The sequence below is a fragment of the Coregonus clupeaformis genome, chromosome 7, assembly GCF_020615455.1.
Source record: "Coregonus clupeaformis isolate EN_2021a chromosome 7, ASM2061545v1, whole genome shotgun sequence".
NCBI classification, from domain to species: Eukaryota; Metazoa; Chordata; class Actinopteri; order Salmoniformes; family Salmonidae; genus Coregonus; species Coregonus clupeaformis.
Genome location: NC_059198.1, coordinates 22,462,558 through 22,478,531, shown reverse-complemented (window position 1 = coordinate 22,478,531; position 15,974 = coordinate 22,462,558). Strand labels below are relative to the sequence as shown.

Below are 15,974 nucleotides of genomic sequence, written 5' to 3'. Positions count from 1 at the left end.
TCAGCTGTTCTGTTCTTTTGTTGGTGTTTTTATTTTTATTTCAAACTATAGACGAATATCAAGAGGAAGTATATATCTTTCCATCTATATCTTTGATACCGCAGTGGGCTTGAGCCATAATGGTAGCAGTTGCAGTGTTATGAGTCTGGAGTCTCGCGATCTGCAAAGGTCGGAGTAAATGAAGCGGATAATTTGCTATCGTATCTCCACTCATATCTTCCCAAGGCAGAGGATCAAGACGCTGGACCGTTTAATTTCTAAAGGTAGCTATGACATTTTATTATCATCAAATTAGATTAAATGCAATGTCTATATTATGTGATTTTTCATAATTCTTTCGAAATGCATCAAAATGGCACAGCCAGCGATTTTGACAGATGACCTACGCTTAAATATAATGTAGCCAACGACGGCTATACATTTATTTCACGGTCGTTTATCAAAGGAATTTGATAATTGGAGCATACATTTAAATGCATTCATGGTGTTGCTTTTTCATTAAAATGTTTTTTTTCCTATTTTTATCACCATCATCAAATAGATTGCAGGGCAGCTTCTCAAATGTCAAGTGTTATTGCGCAAAAATGCGTAAACATCGTGCATCGTAAAGTATTTGTCTCATCAATGTGTGTTTTATTTTTATTTTTTATTTTTTTATAGCAAAAATGTAACTAGTTATGTTATTTTCTGTTACATGGCCATGGATATATTCGATCATGTAAAAAATTAATAATGTCGATGCTACAGCGCTTTGGTGTTCACAAGGTGGTCATGTGATTCTGTTGACAAGACACCTTGGGGCAATGTAGCGCTTGATCATGACTCTCAGTTCCATTAACGTTACATTACACATAAGAGTCATTGGACTAAGACCTCTTCTGTAGGTGGGGTTTGTTAAGAGCCGTGACGCTCGGTCTGAACATTAACACGCATCGCTTGCAGTACGGTTTTGGAAGCATAAGGACCCTATCTTTCATATCGGCGAGAAATAATTGTAGAAAAACAAAAGGTTAAATTGATACACACCTTTTTATAGGGTTCCCACACGTCAATATTTCCATGTTACAGTGCTTGTTTATGGAAAACAGATGGAATACCTAGTGGACTACCTGTGCTAATTAGCTATCTGTGTCTACGAACACCTGGGTGTTAGTCTGCTGAATGACTAATTATTATTATTAATTCATTATTAATTATTAACATCTGTGTGTAAACGGAAGACAGACACCACAAACCTGTTGTCACTGAAAAATACTGTCGGCTGCAACTGTTAAAACCGGTTAAAACAGTATACAGTAAGTGTGTATTTTGCATTTGTGAAATTATTTTGATGTGATATGAAAGTAGAGGGATTTGTTTTTCTTGAATTGCACCGCAATTGAGAATCAATTCACGTTTAGATGGATTATTTGGCCATTGGCTTCCAGGGCCAATTCACCTCTAAACAGAACATGTAAGGTCCTTGGACTATAAGGAGTAATGATAGGCTCCTTTAGTCCATTATTGGGCTACCTTAATCTCAGATGATTTACCAGCAGACCCAGTACTTTGGGCCAATGAAGCTGAGATAAAAGGGAGACTAGTAGCCCTACTACACATGCAGAGAGGGCCATGTGGTATTGTAAATTAAACCAAAAAAAATCATTTATTATTCTCAAGCGGCTCCTACTCCGTTGGTTTGCTCCTAGTGACATAGGCTAGTGTGACAGTGGCACATGAGGATGATTCTGTTTGACTGAGGAAGAATAATTCACTGCAATTAGCACAAGCACATTAGGACTCTGTGCACCTGCCACAGCCCCACCACATCCTCACTTGGATGTTGAATTTCTCATCAGAAGTGTCTGCTCATAGGATAGGACCTGTTTGGGTGTATCTCAATCATGTCGGTTCACATCCTCTTCCCTTCTTCTTCATCTGCACTGATCTGAGATCTGAGTAAGGATAGGTTAAAGCAATATTGTGGAATCCCACCGAGGGATTTTCTTTCACTTGTATAGTGCAGTATTCAATGAAGAACACAAAACAAGGAAGGGAAAGGAAGCCACAGGAATATTGAGAATAAGGTCTACCCTTTGTGTCTTCTATCTTTGACAACAAAGAATAGAATAGTTAAAAAGAACAGCTAGTTAAAAAGATAACAGTAACAGGTTTTCCCTAAGTGTTGATTCAGGACCAGTTTTAGTTGCAGCTCTTTGGCTCAATATTAGGACTGAGAAAGGAGAATTTGATCCTGGACTTGCCCTTGGGGGCATTTTCTCCTCACAGGGACAGCAGTGAGCAGCATAGTACTCATCACTGCTTCCACTTCCAGCCTGAAATGTAACCCATACATATTTTACATTGTTATCAAATTGTATTTGTCACATGCTTAGAAAAACAACAGGTGTAGACTAACAGTGAAATGCTTACGGGCCTTTCCCAACAATGCAGACAAAGAAAATAGTTTGAATAAATACACAATGAGTAACGATAACTTGGCTATATACACAGGGTACCAGTACTGAGTCGATGTGCAGGGGTAAGAGGTAATTGAGGTAGATATGGACATATAATTAAGCAATAAGGCACAAGGGGGTGTGGTATACACTTAGGATATATGGCCAATATACCACGGCTAAGGGCTGTTCTTATGCATGACGCAACGCAGAGTGCCTGGATACAGCCCTTAGCTGTGGTATATTGGCCATATACCACAAACCCCTGAGGTGCCTTATTGCTATTATAAACTTGTTACCAACGTAATTAGAGCAGTAAAAATAAATATTTTGTCATACCCGTGGTATACGGTCTGATATCAGAATTCAGGGCTCAAACCACCCAGTTTATAACTAGGGATAAAGTGACTAAGCAACAGGACAGAATAAACCGTAGCAGCAGTGTATGTGATGAGTCAAAGTTAGTGCAAAAACGATCAATGCATTTAGTCCGGGTAGCTGTGTGGTTAACTATTTAACTAACTATTTAGCAGTCTTATGGCTTGGGGGTAGACACTGTTCAGGGTCCTGTTAGTTCCAGACTTAGTACATCAATACCACTTGCCATGCGGTAGCAGAGAGAACAGTCTGACTTGGGTGGCTGGAGTCTTTGACCATTTTTAGGGCCTTCCTCTGACACCGCCTGGTATAGAGGTCCAGGGTGGCAGGGAGCTCGGCCCCAGTGATGTTCTGGGCTGTCCGCACTACCCTCTGTAGAACGTTGCGGTCGGATGCCAAGCAGTTTCCATACCAAGTGGGGATGGAGCCATTTAAGATGCTCTCAATGGTGTAGCTGTAGAACTTTTTGAGGATCTCAGGGCCCATGCCAAATCTTTTCAGCCTCCTGAGAGGGAAGAGGCGTTGTCGTGCCCTCTTCACGACTGTGTTGGTGTGTGTGTGTGGACCATGACAGATCCTTAGTGATGTGGACACCGAGAAACTTGAAGCTCTCGACCCGCTCCACTACAGCCCTGTCGATGTGAATGGGTGTGTGCTCGGCCCTCCATTTCCTGTAGTCCACGATTAGCTCCTTTCTTGGTGACGTTGAGGGAGAGATTGTTGGCCTGGCAACACACTACCAGGTCTCTGACCTCCTCCTTGTAGGCGGTCTCATCATCGTCGGTGATCAGGCCTACCACTGGCGTGTCGTCAGCAAACTTAATGATGGTGTTGGAGTCGTACACGGCCACGCAGTCGTTGGTGAACAGGGTGTAAAGGAGGGGCCAAGCAGTTATTTTGTGGGCTACTTCAACTCCCAGCCCCTAGAACAGGGGTCGACACCCCAAATTATGTATCACACACACACACACACACACACACACACACACACACACACACACACACACTACCAGTCAAAAGTTTGGACACACATACTCATTCAAGGGTTTTTCTTTATTTTTTACTATTTTCTACATTGTAGAATAATAGTGAAGACATCAAAACTATGAAATAACATATGGAATCATGTAGTAACCAAAAAAGTGTTAAATAAATCAAAATATATTTGAGATTTGAGATTCTTCAAATAGCCACCCTTTGCCTTGATGACAGCTTTGCACACTCTTGGAATTCTCTCAACCAGCTTCATGAGGTAGTCACCTGGAATGCATTTCAATTAACAGGTGTGCCTTCTTAAAAGCACCCCCACACATAACACCCAAGAAGACATAGTGACAAAGCAAAAACAGGTTTTTAGAAATTGTTGCTTATTTATAAAAAAACTACATCACATTTACATAAGTATTCACCTTTGGCAGCGATTACAGCCTCGAGTCGTCTTGGGTATGACGTTACAAGCTTGGCACACCTGTATTTGGGGAGTTTCTCCCATTCTTCTCTGCAGATCCTCTCAAGCTCTGTCATGTTGGATGGGGAGCATCGCTGCACAGCTATTTTCAGGTCTCTCCAGAGATGTTAGATTGGGTTCAAGTCCGGGCTCTTGCTGGGCCACTCAAGGACATTCAGAGACTTGTCCCGAAGCCACTCATGCGTTGCCTTGGCTGTGTGCTTAGGGTTGTTGTCCTGTTGGAAGGTGAACTTTCGCCCCAGTCTGAGGTCCTGAGCGCTCTGGAGCAGGTTTTCATCAAGGATCTCTCTGTACTTTGCTCCGTTCAGCTTTGCCTCGATCCTGAGTAGTCTCCTAGTCCATGCCGCTGAAATACATCCCCATGTTGCCATCACAATGCTTCACCGTAGGGATTGTGCCAGGTTTCCTCCAGACGTGACGCTTGGCATTCAGGCCAAATAGTTAAATCTTGGTTTCATCAGACCAGAGACTCTTGTTTCTCATTTGCCTTTTGGCAAAAGCCAAGCGGGCTGTCATGTGCCTTACTGACGAGTGGCTTCCGTCTGGCCACTCTACCATAAAGGCCTGATTTGGTGGAGTGCTGCAGAGATGGTTCTCCCATCTCCACAGATGAATTCTAGATGAACTCTTTTGGTACCCTTCCCCAGATCTGTGCCTCGACACAATCATGTCTCTGAGCTCTACGGACAATTCCTTCCACCTCATGGCTTGCTTTTTGCACTGTCAACTGTGGGACCTTTTATATAGACAGGTGTGAGCCTTTCCAAATCATGTCGAATCAAATTAATTTACCACAGGTGGACTCCAAGTTGTAGAAACATCTCAAGAATGATCAATGGAAACAGGATGCACCTGAGCTCAATTTCGTGTCTCATAGCAAAGGGTCTGAATACTTAAATAAATAAGGTATCTGTTGTTTTTTAAAATACATTTTCAAACATTTCTAAACCTGTTTTCGCTTTGTCATTATGGGGTATTGTGTGTAGATTGCTGAGTATTTTTATTTATTTAATACATTGGAGAATAAGGCTGTAACGTAACAAAATGTGGAAAAAGTCAAGGGGTCCGAATACTTTCCAAAGGCACTGTATGTGATCGTGTCTCGTGTTCAAATATAACCTATTTTTGGGCTTCCTTGTGGTCAATTTGCAGTGTATTAATTATTATAATGATGTTCTACCCCTGCCCTAGAACCTCAGCCTGTACTGTAGGCCTTCTCCCGCTCTTCAGTGCTTGCCTTCCTCATTCTACTCTAGGGGAAGGGTGGTTGTTAGTGACTATGTGAATCCATTGTGTCAATTTGGGATGCACTGACTGAGTAAATTAGCACTATTTCATTACATTTGAAAACTTGAACAGGAAGTTAAATGTGAGCCGTTGGGTTTGCAGGATTATGCAACACCTTGGAGCCAGCACTCGCTCTAGTTTCATTATGAGACAGATTATGCTGAATGGGACATTATTTTATTAGGCTAAAGCTCCTTTGTGTTTGGTCACTGGGTACCCTCACTGGAGAGACCCTGACCTCATTTTAAATGTAAACTTCAATGGGGTAGGGACGTCCCAATGATTCCGAATAGCACGGACCCTTCCACTATCCCTGATATTGATCTGGTCAGTTTTGTGCTTTATTTCCCCATATAGGTAGGGACTTTGGGGAGAGTAAACTGATCCCTGATCTGTTTTTAAGGGCAACTTCTGCCTGCATCGTACTAGAGATTGCTGAGCTTGGTAGGTATGCTCACTGTCAAGGGATATGGATTTAATCCTCTAGCTTTTTAAAAACCAGAGTGTTGTGAATCAGTGTGTCTGAATCTCATACAATCCACAAAGACACTAATTTAGTTGACTTCCCAATCCTACCCCACACTAGGATTTTCCACTTCCTCAAACGGCCCATATAACTCAGCCAGCCATGTTCCACAGTCATGTGACGCCTCATGCATATATTCCACCCTATGAGTCTCTATGACAAAATCACAATGGAAATGATTTAATTCTGTCCAAGTGTGTGTCTCAGTCAGTGTGTGTATACATGCACTTATGTATGCATGTCTGTTCTGTTTTACAACGTATTTTGCACCTGATATGATCCAGAGGGAATAAAACATTCAAGAGAAAGGGAAGAATTGTGCTCTTGATAAAGAAAGGATGTTTTTGCATTGTTTTAGTCATCTCAGTGGAGGTACAAATGCCATGTAAGCTAAGCTTGGCCACGGATGCCACATCCTTAGGTCTGTATCCTGCTGCTCCAGACTAGATCTATTGGGGGGGAGGGATTCTGTATTTCTACACAGATAACATAGCCAGTCTAGCATGGCAGAAAGGCCCTATCTGTGGCAAGGACAAAAGGGCACTGAAGCAGGGATTGTGGGTATGTGTGTCTACAGACAGGGTGGGTGATGAGGGGTTGTTAAACCCCAGCAGTATAGATGCAGCAGCACCATAGCGTTAGCCACCGTAGCGTTAGCAGCCCCCCAGAGAGAGCGATGCCAAGTCGTGATGTTGGGCTCTAGTCGCTGGGATATCACCATGGTTACGGTTCGGGAAAGGGGTGATATTGCCATGGTAACAGAACAGAGAGACAGGGATCTGTGTGTACAGACTGTTTCCCGATAGTGTGCTATATGTGTGATATTCCCTCTCACCATTGCAGAAAGCTTAATTTTAAGCCTATGTGTGGGAGGGAATTTGTCTGTGTGTAATCATGGTTTAGTTATTGGCCTACTCTGTTAGTGTGTGTATGTCTTTAGTGTTGGGGAGGGTTAGCAAGCTACTTTGAACAGATTCAGAATGGATGGGTGGGTGGATTTTGTGCGTCAGACATATAGAGTTACACAGAGGCTGGGTCCTGATATTGATATAATAACCATCATATGGAAGTAAATTTGGAGTCACGCGACTCGGGAAACCATGCAGTTTATTAGGCAACAGATTAAATAAGTTATGATGAAATTCACAGGGTGGTGAAAGTGCACGGTGATGAGTTTGATGCTGCTTTCCAATAAATATCGAGGGTCTTATTCTGGTGACGTGATGATCTATGCTTGACTGCCGTTTGACAAATAAAAGATTCTTATCCATAATAATCTCATCATGTAGACTAGCCTACCCACACTGTATCTGGGAGCTGTTGGCTAGAGAGCACGTGCCAAGACCAGAGTAGGCACATTTGCTATTTAACGTAACAGTTTTTGTGACAACTATAGGTAGAGATGGAAACACATTGAACTTTAGGTTTTCATTTACCGAATAAAAATCTAAGTGAAAAGTTCATTTTGTGTGCACTACGTCATCACACACTGATTTTTATCCACAAGAAGTCCATTTGGTGGAAACATACCACTGGTGGGATAATGCCAATTGGATGGAAACCTAGCTAGTGACAAATGTTTTGGCTTTGTACTTTGGATTTGAAATGATACAATGACTATGAGTTTAAAATGCAGAATGTCAGCTTTAATTTGAGGGTATTTTCATCCATATCGGTGAACCGTTTAGAAAATGTATTTATTTTCAATAAACAATGGAAACTAAATATAGTTTACATGTTGTCAACAATCTAAGCCAACCCGTCTGTTTTGCTCCATAGTTTTGGTTGCTGAACAACCAACCCGCCTATAGTGTCCCAGCAGTACCAGCACTATGGTGTTCCGTGAACTGTGCACCATTCTTCCCAGATTAAAGTCATTCGGCGAGAGAGACTCTTTCTGTCTCTTCTCTCTCCCTTTATCACTCTCATTCACACATTCACTCCATTATTCTTTCTTTCAGATCTAGCCTGTCAGGATGGACCTGTCCAAGCTGCCTAAAATCCAGGATGAGGAGAAGGAGAGCGAGTTTGGATACGTCCATGGAGTCTCCGGCCCAGGTCACTATCATTTACATTTAGCAGACGCTCTTATCCAGAGCGACTTACAGTTAGTTAGTGCATTTTTTTTTTTTTATTCATACCCCCCGTGGGAATCGAACCCACAACCCTGGCGTTGCAAACGCCATGCTCTACCAACTGAGCTACATCCCTGCCGGCCATTCCCTCCCCTACCCTAGACGACGCTGGGCCAATTGTGCGCCGCCCCATGGGTCTCCCGGTTGCAGCCTGGATTCGAACCAGGATCTCTAGTGGCACAGCTAGCACTGCGATGCAGTGCCTTAGACCACTGCGCCACACACATTCACCTATGTCTCATGTGCCTCTGTTTAGACTCTAAAGGTTTTAGGCTAGCTGAAGAAGAGATGCTTTGGTAAAAGCCTCAGTTATCCCTCTGGTAGTAGTCTAGGCGATAGGAGGCTTGGCACTAATCTGTTTACACCAATCTGGCGTTGAGTTTGGACTAGAGATCCGTCTCTCTTGCATGTGTCTGCCTGGTGTGTGACCTCTGACCTGTGTTGTCCCCTGTCTGTGCTGTAGTGGTGACGGCCACTGCCATGGCTGGAGCGGCCATGTATGAGCTGGTGAGAGTGGGCCACAGTGAGCTGGTGGGCGAGATCATCAGGCTGGAGGGAGACATGGCCACCATCCAGGTCTACGAGGAGACATGTATCCTAACGGGTGATATTGCACTGTTAATGCACCTGACTGGTTGCGTCCCAAATGGCATCCTATTTCTTACATAGGACACTACTTTTGACCATTTGGGATGCAAGCTTTACTGTACCTGACTGTGTCTGTGTTCTCCCGGTACATAAAGTGGTATGCCTGTGTGTACATGACTGCACCTGTGTGTATCAGGGGTTGGAACCAATATTATTTTCCAATCGTTTAGTTCTGAACAGAAACATTGTTTGTTGTTGTTCCGTTCCACTGTTCTGACCAGCAAAATACATTTCTGAACCAGTTAGAACCCCCCCAAAAAAATATCTGACGAGAGAGGGAGAGAATAAAGTTTTTCATATTCTGCACATTGAAGCACAAGAAATTATGTTTTTGTTATAGGTGGTTTTTAAGGACACGTAAATGTCTCATTTGGCCAATATCCCTCGTTAATTGATGGCGCTGGCTGCACCAGGTCCAATCTGAATGCATATGGATGTCCGGTATATTCAAATCTTCCCGGTCATGTTGTCTGGTGCCACATTTTCCTAATGGAAACCCCTGGCACACATACTGGCAAAGATTTTCTAGCAGGCAGACACTGTAATACGTTTGAGGGTGAGGGCTTTGCATAGTCCCTTTGCAGTGTATTTAGTGGGACAGAAGAAAAAAATGCCTGGAATGTTAAATAACGTTATTAACTGGTTCCCATGATTATAAAATAACAGTTCTGTTCCGGAACAGTATAGATCACTTTCATTTGCGGTTCTGATTCTGTTCCTTAAAATATTTAGTAGTTTACAGGTTCCAACCCCTTACTATATATTTATACAATCACCTTAGTGTTCATTACTGAACACATGTGTATATATTATACACCGTAGCAACCTCTTGATAACACTCAGACACATGAAGAGAAGACTTAAATCTACTGAAACACACACACACACACACTGTGAATGTGTTCCTGAGCATTGGCACAGCGGGTGTGTCTGTTGGGGACCCAGTGCTGCGGACGGGGAAGCCTCTGTCTGTGGAGCTGGGCCCAGGCATCATGGGCTCCATCTTTGACGGTATCCAGCGCCCCCTAAAGGACATCAACGACCTAACACAGAGCATCTACATCCCCCGCGGAGTCAACATCGGAGCCCTCAACCGAGACCTCAAATGGGAGTTCTCCCCCGTCAAGAGCTTACGGGTGAGTGTGTCCTACTACTCTGTCAATGTTTTAAGAAAAGTGTTTGCGTGGTTTACAAAGCGGTAACTCTGCCTCTATTTTGGGAGAAAGCTGAGGGATGGGCCTGGAGAAATGTAACCACTCTCAAATTCATAGATGGAGCTATGGATGCAAGGACTGACCATCCATGATATCAAAATGGTAGTTTTAACCATGTTTTGAGGCTATATAGTGTTTGCTTACATTGTTTACTAACATTGGGGTAAATCAAGCTTATATTTGGGTTCTGATGGGGTACGACAGTTGAACTAAGCTCATGACGCAAGTTATATTCTTCAAGAATCAATGGATATATATCGTTAATCTATGAATCCAAAAATTGATGTAGCAACTAAGGATTCTAGCTTTAATGTTAAAGTTTTAATTGATAACCATTAACCCCTTATCTCCCCCCTCTCTCTTAGGTGGGCAGTCACATCACAGGGGGTGATATCTACGGGATGGTGTTTGAGAACTCCCTCATCAAGCACAAGATCATGCTGCCCCCGAGGAACAGAGGAACCGTCACCTATGTGGCTCCCCCCGGAAACTATGACGTCTCGGTTAGTTAGTTCCACCACCCAACCATGTCTAAATCTATAGTAATACATGTGGGGTCATTAATGTATTAAGACTGTGTGTGTGTGTTTCAGGACGTGGTGTTGGAGCTGGAGTTTGAGGGTATGAAGGAGAAGTTCACCATGGTCCAGGTCTGGCCAGTGCGACAGATTCGTCCGGTCACAGAGAAGCTACCCGCCAATCACCCACTGCTGACCGGACAGAGAGTACTGGACGCCCTCTTCCCGTGAGTCCCCTCTCTCTTACCCCACTTTTCCATCAATCCTTCCCTCACCTTTCTCCATCTCTCTGTCTCTACTTCAAGGAAACTCTCTCTTACCACTCTCCCTCTTTCTCCACCTGTCCCTCTTTGCTTGAAGGACACTATCAGAATGTCTTTCTGTCCATCAGTCTTCACTATTCTGCTACAAGGAAACTCAATTAGAAAGTCTTATCTGAATCTGCCAATATACTCAACCTCTGCTTCCATCTCTCTGCCCCTGGTCTGTTCTACCTGTCTGTCTCTGTGTCCAGGTGTGTCCAGGGAGGAACCACAGCCATCCCCGGAGCCTTTGGCTGTGGTAAAACTGTCATCTCCCAGTCCCTGTCAAAATACTCCAACAGTGATGTCATTGTCTACGTAGGCTGTGGGGAGCGAGGGAACGAGATGTCAGAAGTTCTGCGAGATTTCCCCGAGGTGGGTGGTGTTATGTCATTGGATTATCATGATCATCATAATTAGCCTGTTTCTTATTAGAGGTCAGGATGATTGACAGTTGTGTCTGTCCAATAGCTGACCATGGAGGTGGATGGGAAGACTGAGAGCATCATGAAGAGAACAGCGCTGGTGGCCAACACCTCCAACATGCCTGTGGCTGCCAGAGAGGCCTCTATCTACACAGGTAAGAACCAATCACAGGGCCCAGAGCATAACACAGTAAACCTCCCAGCCAATGACAGGCCTGAGACCACAACATGGAGCACACCCCCTAACCAATCACCTACTTGTCCTCTGTGTGTGTCTGCAGGCATTACACTGTCTGAATACTTCAGGGACATGGGCTACAATGTGAGCATGATGGCTGACTCCACCTCACGATGGGCTGAGGCTCTCAGGGAGATCTCTGGTCGACTGGCTGAGATGCCCGCTGGTGAGTGGCTGCTGGTAACACCCAAAATACAAAATATTTACCTTTTTAAGGCAATGTATAGGACATCTTCTAGGGCTAGTGGGGTGAATTAGGCTTAAATCGGTTATTTGGAACATATAAAATAAAGGCCTGTTTTGTCTCCACAGACAGTGGTTACCCAGCCTACCTGGGTGCCCGTCTGGCGTCATTCTACGAGCGTGCTGGCAGGGTGAAGTGTCTGGGCAACCCAGAGAGAGAGGGCAGTGTCAGCATTGTAGGGGCGTGAGTACAGTTACAGCTTTTCACCACACGGGGGAGCCCTTGTTCCTCTCAACTCTCCAGTAGACCTCAGAAACCTGCCAACACAATCTAGCCACACTGGAATAGGCGGAAGTGGAGTGCTTCTTATAACATTATAACCATATGTTACTGATGTTCTGTTTCCTTTCCTCAGTGTGTCTCCCCCTGGTGGTGACTTCTCTGATCCTGTGACATCAGCTACCCTGGGTATCGTGCAGGTAACTATGGATACACCCTGTTTCTGTCTGGCACTGATAGACCACACTCATCCATATGGAGCAAATAAATAAAGACAAGCTTTAGGGACTCAATTATCATCCTTGGGTGCACCCCCCCTCCCCCCTACCCTCCCCTCCCCCCTCCCACCGCCCCTCTCTCCCTCCCACACCCCCCTCTCTCCCTCCCCACACCTCCCCCTCCCTCCCCTCCCCTCACCTCCCCCCTCTCCCGCCCTCCCTCCTTCCCTATCTCTCAGGTGTTCTGGGGACTGGATAAGAAGCTGGCCCAGAGGAAGCACTTCCCGTCAGTCAACTGGCTGATCAGCTACAGTAAGTACACGCGGGCGCTGGACGAGTACTACGACAAGCACTTCCCTGAGTTCGTCCCACTGCGCACCAAGGCCAAGGAGATCCTGCAGGAGGAGGAAGACCTGGCTGAGATCGTACAGCTGGTCGGCAAGGTGAGGGGGAACTGAGGGGAGGGGGAACTGAGGGGAGGGGGAAGAAAGAGAAGGCGGGGACAACATTGGGCTGCATCCCTATAGTCTGAGGTTTTATCTCCATGTCTCCTCTGCTTCAAAATATTGGTGACAGGCATCGCTGGCCGAAACAGATAAGATCACCCTGGAGGTGGCCAAGCTCCTCAAGGATGACTTCCTGCAACAGAATGGTTACACCCCCTACGACAGGTAACTCACTGACTCACTCAAACGCACTTGCTCTCACTGACCTACTCAAATATTTCAGAGTAATACCGAAAGATGGGCTGTGAACTAATTCCAACTGTAACTCCCTGCCCTCTGCCCTCTCCCTGCAGGTTCTGTCCCTTCTATAAGACGGTAGGCATCCTGTCCAACATCATAGCGTTCTACGACATGGCGAGGCACGCGGTGGAGACCACGGCTCAGAGCGACAACAAGATCACCTGGTCCATGATCCGAGAACACCTGGGAGAGATCCTCTACAGACTCAGCTCCATGAAGTTCAAGGTACAGCAGCAGTCTGACTGTTTCTCCTGTGTCTTTCTCTCTCTCTCTGTGTGTGTGTGCTTTTCCCCTGTATCTCTCTCTGTGTCTTTCTATGCTGAGTCTCTGAGTGTTTCTCTTACGATTTGTCTGTATCATGTTCTCTTTGTGGTCCTCTAACTATATGTCTGGCCTGTTTTAGGACACAGCCTCTGTGTAACTATATATGTCTGGCCTGTTTTAGGACACAGCCTCTGTGTAACTATATATGTCTGGCCTGTTTCAGGACCCAGTGAAGGAGGGAGAGGCCAAGATCAAGTCCGACTACACCCAGCTGCTGGAGGACATGCAGAACTCCTTCCGCAGCTTGGAAGACTGAGCCTTCACCCTGGACCTTTCACCCCTGACCCCAGGGGCAGTGCATGTCTGTGTCGCCCCCCCTCTCTCTCTGCAGCCACCTCTACTGCAGCATCACATTCCACTGCCTCATGTTTACACCCAACCTAATGCCATAAGTTTACCCAACGTGTGTGTGAATGTGTATGGGCAAGAAGAGAACGAAATGTACTGTATTCTTGTATTCTGTTGCCTCCCACACTCTAAATACCCCAGTGTATTTGCCCCAGCATGGTCGAAGATCTGCCCCAATACCTTAATGTGTGTATGTTTACATGTCTGTGTGTGTGAGACATCTCACTCTGAACCCCTGCACTGCCCCTCCCTCCCCCTGTTTGTTTTGGACATGGTCTCTGACCCGATCTGTGTACCTGAAGACTTCAGTTGATGTAATTATCATTCTTTACCCCTCTATCTGTACAGAAGATTAACATTAAATACTTAATAAGCAGAGTGACTCTATATTTGTTGCAGGTGTCTGACATGGACAACGTGTGGGCTGGTTGTTCATATTTTGTGATTTGCGCTGTGTAGTCTTGTGTACTTGCTGTACGTGTGTGTGTGTGTGTGTGTGTAAGAGGTGGGCTCTCTCGCCCTGTCCTTTCTACTGCTCATGTGACAAGTCCCAAAAAATTAAAGGCAACCAAACAAAATGGTGGGTATTGTTTGTGTGTGTTTCAGTAATGTCAGTCTTCTCTGCATGTTCTGTGAGTGTAATCAACAGGTTGCTACTAATGTATGTACCGTACAAACAATAGTAGTGAACACACAGGTGATCCACCACAGGAGGTTGGTGTCACCTTAATTGGGAAGGATGAGGTCGTGGTAATGGCTGGCGTGGAATGGTATCAAATACAGCAAACATATGGTTTCCATGTGTTTGATGCCATTCCATTTGCTCCGTTCCAGCCATTATTGTGAGCCGTCCTCCCTTCACCAGCCTCCACTGGTATACACAGACGCAGTCATGTATGAGGCTGTGTGTGTGAGAGTGACAAAAATATGTTTCTGGTGCTGCTGGTTGAACTAGTCTTGCAACATGTCTCTGATTCCTGTGTGGAATCTGTGGCACTCCGCCCTTTAGTTCTGTCTAATGAATGTGCTTAGTGGAAGAGGTCAGTTTGTCAGACACAACTAGTGAAACTACAGACAACATTCCTCTCCTTGACTAGTTTTAGTGACTGCAGACATTTTGTAACGTACGTAGCTAGATAGTTTTGATTAGTTACTGAGCTGTGATTTTTTATTTTATTTTTTGCAGTACAGCTGCACTGAACAAAAATAATTTGAGGGACAATTTTTTTGTTCATGTGATCTCCCCTAAAAAATATATATATATATATATTTTTTAAATCCTTTGAGGTCTCATGGAGGCGATGAAGGCTCAGTCTTAGGTTGGGCAGGTACAATAAATCATATTCTCAGAATTTGCATATAAAAAATATAAAAGCTTGATATATTGCATCCCCCTGCCTGCCAATTAACATGATTTGATATGGGAGTAGAGAGAACTGTGATTTGGTAATGAACTTCTAGAACAAGATCTGCGAGGGTGGAACAGAACAGAGAATGATCTGCGAGGGTGGAACAGAACAGAGAATGATCTGCGAGGGTGGAACAGAACAGAGAATGATCTGCGAGGATGGAACAGAACAGAGAATGATCTGCGAGGATGGAACAGAACAGAGAATGATCTGCGAGGGTGGAACAGAACAGAGAATGATCTGCGAGGGTGGAACAGAACAGAGAATGATCTGTGAGGGTGGAACAGAACAGAGAATGATGGCTATTTTTAGACCTGTTCGACAGCAACCAGTTAAAGTATGCAAATAATAATGAGCAAAGCTTGACCATGGTGCCTCCTTCATGGTGTTTTCCTCTATGGGCTGGGCCAGGTGAGAAGTAAATGCTATGTTCATAGCCAAGTGGGAAGGTGGTAATTACCAGTTGTGAAGTCATTACATTTACATTTTAGTCATTTAGCATTTTAGCATATTTTTTTTCATACCCCCCGTGGGAATCGAACCCACAACCCTCAACGCCATTCTCTACGAACTGAGCTACATCCCTTGCCGGCCATTCCCTCCCCTACCCTAGACGACGCTGGGCCAATTGTGCGCCGCCCCATGGGTCTCCCGGTCACGGCCGGCTACGACAGAGCCTGGATAAATAGGAGTTGGATGCATTCACATGCGTTGAACTCGTTGAGAAATGCTGATTGGCTAATGACAAACGTCAACCATAAACTAAAAGTACAGCTATTATGCTTGTGAACAAATTATAGTGTTCACAAACCATTAATAGATTGCTTTTTATAAGTAATATTTTGTTGCATTCAACTGCTGTAATCCAGGGAATTTCCTTAGTAGGTGA

At 44.7% G+C, this 15,974-nt stretch overlaps 1 protein-coding gene across 1 annotated transcript; it reads left to right on the top strand.

The window, feature by feature from the left end:
* Positions 1-114: 114 nt before the first annotated feature.
* On the top strand, positions 115-14,254 carry LOC121569267 (V-type proton ATPase catalytic subunit A). Its single transcript, XM_041880076.2, has 15 exons — positions 115-263; positions 8,059-8,155; positions 8,696-8,824; positions 9,802-10,016; positions 10,460-10,597; positions 10,688-10,839; positions 11,127-11,289; positions 11,386-11,494; positions 11,621-11,743; positions 11,890-12,004; positions 12,177-12,240; positions 12,498-12,701; positions 12,835-12,929; positions 13,058-13,229; positions 13,492-14,254. The coding sequence occupies exons 2-15, from the start codon at positions 8,074-8,076 to the stop codon at positions 13,582-13,584; spliced, it is 1,854 nt and encodes a 617-aa protein (XP_041736010.1). The 5' UTR covers positions 115-263; positions 8,059-8,073; the 3' UTR covers positions 13,585-14,254.
* The last annotated feature ends 1,720 nt before the right edge of the window (positions 14,255-15,974 follow it).